Source organism: Quercus lobata, chromosome 5, assembly GCF_001633185.2.
Source record: "Quercus lobata isolate SW786 chromosome 5, ValleyOak3.0 Primary Assembly, whole genome shotgun sequence".
NCBI classification, from domain to species: Eukaryota; Viridiplantae; Streptophyta; class Magnoliopsida; order Fagales; family Fagaceae; genus Quercus; species Quercus lobata.
Window position 1 is genome coordinate 56,079,442 of NC_044908.1, and position 5,704 is coordinate 56,085,145.

The following is a 5,704-nucleotide window of genomic DNA, read 5'->3' on the forward strand; positions in this document are numbered from 1 at the left end:
CTATTATGGGGATTTGCAGACAACTTCTAAACTCTATAGATTCAGCCCTTCACTGAGCATGGCAGCAACGGCAAAGCCAAGGTTAATGAAGGAGGAAATTGGAGAAGAAGCTGGGGTCCTCAACCAAACAAAGAATCTAACAAAACCCCTCAAAAAATCTATTTGGCTTTTATGAATAAGGAAATTAACACAGAATTCATTCAAAAGTAGGTGAAATTTAATAACAGATATCAAAATTTCGCAGAGAAAACAAAGTATTTGGGATTTTCTTCCTAGATAAATTGAAGTAGATCATGAATGAAACCCTAAAAATCAACATCATGGTTTCTCTTTAAATTTATTTTCCGCAATAAATCACAGTAAAAAAATTAACAAACTTGTTAACAAAAACTAATTTAAAAAATAAAAAATAATTAACCAAAAGAAAATTCCTAACCGGGTATTGCTAAGAATGGGAGAAAATCCCCTGCCATCAATTATGCACCTTTGTACCTTCTGTAATTCAACGATGGAGAGGTTAGAAAATGATGGGGAGCTGCGTTGGATGAGAGAGTTGAAGAAGAAGGAGAAGGAGATGGGAATGCATTTGAAAGAGAGAGAGTTTGAAGGAGACGGACAGAGGCTTCAGTTTTTGACTCTGGGGTGGTGGTAGACTTGGCTTGGCGGAAGGCTGAGGGGCTGTGGTAGGCACCATTCAGGTTCGAGTTTGAAGGTTTGTTTTCTGCATCTGGAAGTATTCAAATACCATCATGTTCGTGTATATAGGGTTGTTCAAGGGTTAAATTGAAGTGAATTAAAAAAAATTATAAATTAAGAATGATGTGTAAATTTGTGGAGGCTACAAAGTTGAGGTGGACCACTCTTATGATGTCAACAAAAAGTCAAAGATTTTGGTTTTATAATGGGATGGGCTCCTCTCCCGTTTCTTTTTCTCCCGTTCTCTTCAGTTTTTAAATGGATGCTTGACATCTGGCAGTTAGATAATCTAAGGATGTTCATTAAGCCACGTCACATGAGCAAAATTTATCTCATTTAACATAGATTAGTACAAAACTCTGCTTCCCGCACTTAAAATTTTCACAAAAAGCCATTGCGCTAAAACCTTTGAGCAACCCGCTAAAATATCTTACAATTGCAAAATCTTCCAGTCATTCGAATTCCAACCCAGCAAAGAAGATTTTCTTTCTACTGTGTGTACCCAAGATAAAAATCTTTACATCATTCCAACTTTAGTGAGACCACAAAGCAATCCCCTGTTTAGTGAGACCACAAAACAGAACCGTTGTTGATTTTAACAGCTTGACTGGAATTGAAAGTTCTGAATTCCAATAGGTGCTCAATCATTCTTTGCATTATTTATTTGTGTTTTTTTTTCCCTCCGTAGTTTTTATACTCTTTCCTAACAAATAATTGAATTCCCTGTTTGATTTGGATTTGTTTTTCTTTTTGCTTCACTACTATTTTAGCTTTTAGACTTTGAAAATTATTTCCTAAGTGATCAAAACAATTGCAATCAGTATTCTTAAATCTGATTTGACTTCCTTATCTAGTATTATCAAGTATTTGTTCAATACTAGTAATTCAATATTTAGTAATGCAGCAAGTAAACATGGGTATTCAGTTTCTTATTATTTGTTTTATTTTTATATCATTGACTGTTTTATCAACAACACTAACTTGTTTTGCTTTAATTTGGTTTTTGAATTTCTCTTTAGGTGCTCCTCTTTTCAAAGTTACTAGTCAGTATAATGCCTATAATTAGTGATGAACAAATATGCCTTGAAGGTGATAAAGAAAATGAAGATATTTATGCTAATATTATGCAGAATTCTGATTGTCAAGAGAAAATATCTGTTTGGAAAATGGAGTTTGACTCAGAAGAGCATGCTCACCAATGGTATAATGAATATGCTAAAGAAGTTGGATTTAGCATTCGAAAGCAATGGAAAAATGAGGATAGATTTAGTGGAGTAATATCAAGTAGAAGATTTGTCTGTTATAAGGAAGGCTACAGAAAAAAAGACAAGCGAGTGGTTGTGAAAAAGCCGCGAAAAGAAACTAGAACTGGTTGCTTAGCAAGACTAACCATTTCTCTTCAAGCTAATGGAAAATATCGGGTCATTGATTTTGAATCAAATCACAATCATGAGTTAGTGGATAAGTCATGTGTACACATGTTACCTTCTCAAAGAATTATTACTGATGTTCAAGCTATTGAAATTGAGTTGGCAGATAATTCAGGTATACCACCTAAATTGGCACATGAATTGATGAGTCGTCAAGTTGGAGGTAGAGAAAATCTTGGTTTTACTAAGCAAGATCATAAGAATTATTTGAGGACTAAGAGGAAAAGAGATTTGCAGCAAGGTGAAGTTAGGGGTCTTTTGAATTATTTTCTTGGTCAAGTATCAGAAAATCCATCATTCTTTTTTCGAGTTCAATTGGATGTTGAAGACCAAATCACTAACATATTCTGGGCTGATGCTAAAATGATTTTCGACTATGGTATATATGGTGATGTGGTATTCTTTGACACAACTTACAGGACCAATAAAGAGTGTCGACCTTTTGGAGCATTTGTTGGAGTAAATCATCATTATCAACTAGTCGTATTTGGGGCTTCTTTGTTATATGATGAAACTAGTCAGTCATTTGAATGGCTATTTCATACATTTTTTGAGTGTATGTCTGATAAAAAGCCAAAGACAATATTTACTGACCGAGATCCTGCAATGGCAAAGGCAATATCTTTAGTGATGCTAGAGACTTATCATAGATTGTGCTTATGGCATATTTATCAAAATGCTCTTAAAAATCTTAATCATCTATTTAAGAGCCAAAAAACCTTCAATGCTGATTTTAGAAGTTGCATATATGATGGTGAGTATGAAGAGGAGTTCATTAGTGCTTGGAAGAATATGTTGGAAAAATATGATCTTCAAGAAAATGAATGGTTGCAAGATCTATTTAAAGTGCGAGAACAGTGGGCTATGGTGTATGGGAGAAATACCTTTTCTGCGGGTAAGAAAAGTACACAGCTTAGTGAGAGTTTCAACTCTCTTTTAAAAGATTATTTGAAGTCTGATTTGGACATAGTACAATTTTTCAAACATTTTCAAAGGGCTGTTGATGATGTCCGTTATAATGAAGTTTGTGCAAACTATGACATGAGCCAAAAAATTCCCACTTTGAAGGTTAATGTTCCTTTGTTGAGACATGCCAGAGATATCTACACAGGAGCTGTTTTTACTATGTTCCAAGATGAGTTCGAAAAGTCATTGATGGTGGTTGTTGACACTTTTCATCAAAGTGGACCAGTTTCTACATATAAAGTTCATAATTGTGAAGGTTCTAGGCAACATACAGTTACATCTTCAAATGGTTTGATTACATGTAGTTGTAAAAATTTTGAGTTTGTTGGAATTATGTGTAGCCATATTTTGAAAGTACTCGATGAGATGAAGATTAAGTTGATGATCCCTGAACAATTCATATTGAAGAGATGGACCAAGAATGCAAGGGCTGGAACTGTCTTGGATATTCATGAGTGTGAGGTACAAAGTGACCCTAAGCTAGAAATGCGAGCTCGTTATAGAAATTTATGCACCACTTATGTTAGATTGATGGGTAAAGCTGCTGAATCTAAAGAGGCATCTGATTTCCTTCTAAGTCTTGCAAGTGAGTTAGATGCAAAACTAGAAGAATATTTAAAGATTGAATCCCCTTGTGAGACCCTTACGCCTTCCTCAATGTCTTGTGAAAATCAGGTCGTCAAGAGCACATGTACCATACAAGCAAAAGGTTTAAAGAGAAGGGAAGTTTCGCGTGGGAGAAAACGGTTGAAAGGATGTCTTGAAAAGGGAAATAAAAAAAATAGAAGCAAAAAAGTCCAAACTCTCGCATCTAGCTTAACTCCTCCAACCACATGTTCCACCACCATGACATAAACCTCAGGTACTTATTGTGATTTTATATCCCATTGTTGAATTTATCACTAGAATTGTGTGTGTGCAAGAAACTATTGCTCACTTGATACCACAACATAAATTTTATCTTTAAAAAACATAACATTAAAAAAAAAAATCAATATGGAATTGAATTTTTGGACTGTCTTAGATGCTACCATCTCATACTTTTAATCATTCAAGTGACTAATAAGAGGTTGGATGATTGCAGGGAAGGGAGTGATGCCCAAAAAAAAAATCCTTTTTTTGTATAGCCATGAGCTCCATCTCCTTCAACTTAGAAGCTTATGCTGTAGCTAGACTGCTTGCATCTTCTGGCTACCTCAGATTGCTTTTCATTGTTTTATTATCTTTGGTGGAAGTAGGACATCACAACCAGTGGTGCTAAGTTTTAAGCATGAGAAGTAATCTATTTTTGGCATTGCTTATAATATAGCTTTTGGAGAAACTTTGACAGCATCCAAGTTGAAGAGATCAAATGACCCATTTTTCTCTTTCTTGTGTCTTAAGAGAAATTTCTTTAAATTTTCCTACAAAAATATTCCTTTTCTTATGCTCTCTTGGAAATTAATGGAGTATTAGCTATATCTTTAAGTAATTTTGTAATCAATTGCTTAACTCAGCTTTAAGCCAATATGAGATAAGCAATTGTGTGTAGAAAAGTGTAATATTCCAGTTGCTATGATGTGCTTATCTTGTAGCTCACGCAGCAAAGTATTTCCCAAGGCTTGCACTCAAAAAGGAAAGCAAATACAACATCACAGTCATAGTGATGACTCTAGAGAGGCACAATGAAGAAATTGCAAGATTCAAACACAAAGTCTAATGCATTTGTAATTCTTGAAGCAAACAAGTTTTGTCAAATTGCTCCATAAAAATTTCCTGCAATTCATATTTTTATACCTATTCTATAATATCTCACGCAAGGATACAAAGAAAAAACAAATATAGAGAGACCCCATTTGTACTGAATTCCAACAAAAAAATTTCATTAATCAAGATAATGTACAATGGTTACATGAGCAAAAAATACAAAAACAAGCCTTGCATACACCCAACAAAAAAAAAAAAAAAAAAAAAAGACCCTACAGCCTTGCATTCACCCTTGTTGATGAGGTACTTTTACAAAAAAAACAAGCTACCACCGGCCTAAGCATTTTCACAAACACCTTCACAGCATTTCAAGGGTTACTATTGCTTCTCTTCACAAGTTGCTCAACTTAGTCCTCAAGGGTAGTACATTTCAATCAGAGAAAGGAAGCTTTCAATACAATTGTTGTGCTACATAGTAATGCAAAATGAAGTCATAAGTATACTCAAATTTTTGCCACATGTGTACATGGCAAGATGTGCACAGGGAGCCATGCCACTGGCTGTGCCTCTTGCATATCCAAAGTAACTTACACTAGGTACATGGTTACCAACTGCTGTGGATGCCGTGTGTGTGCCATGACCATAGAAGTCTCTTGAAATTAAAGTCTTCTACATTGGATATATTTTTTCCTGCGCCTTGGAATCCTTTGCTAGCCACATGTATTCCACCACTATCTTTTCATTCTCTATAGAAATCATTAATAATTTAACACAAACTGAAAAAAGAGCTCCAACTTTAGCAAGAGATGACTTCTTTGATCAAATTTCTCCCTTTCGGAAGAATACACGATGCACCCAATAGATTGATGAAAACTGGTTTCGGGAAGAATTCACTATCTTAGATCTTCTCATTTCAAAAATTAAGG

At 34.8% G+C, this 5,704-nt stretch overlaps 1 protein-coding gene across 1 annotated transcript; it reads left to right on the plus strand.

Annotated features, from left to right (window-relative positions):
• Positions 1–1,748: 1,748 nt before the first annotated feature.
• LOC115990733 (protein FAR1-RELATED SEQUENCE 5-like) lies at positions 1,749–3,947 on the plus strand. Its single transcript, XM_031114528.1, has one exon. The coding sequence runs from the start codon at positions 1,749–1,751 to the stop codon at positions 3,945–3,947; it is 2,199 nt and encodes a 732-aa protein (XP_030970388.1).
• Positions 3,948–5,704: the final 1,757 nt, after the last annotated feature.

Coding starts and splice junctions, on each gene's coding strand:
- LOC115990733 (XM_031114528.1), top strand. CDS start 1,749: ATGCCTATAATTAGTGATGAACAAATATGCCTTGAAGGTGATAAAGAA.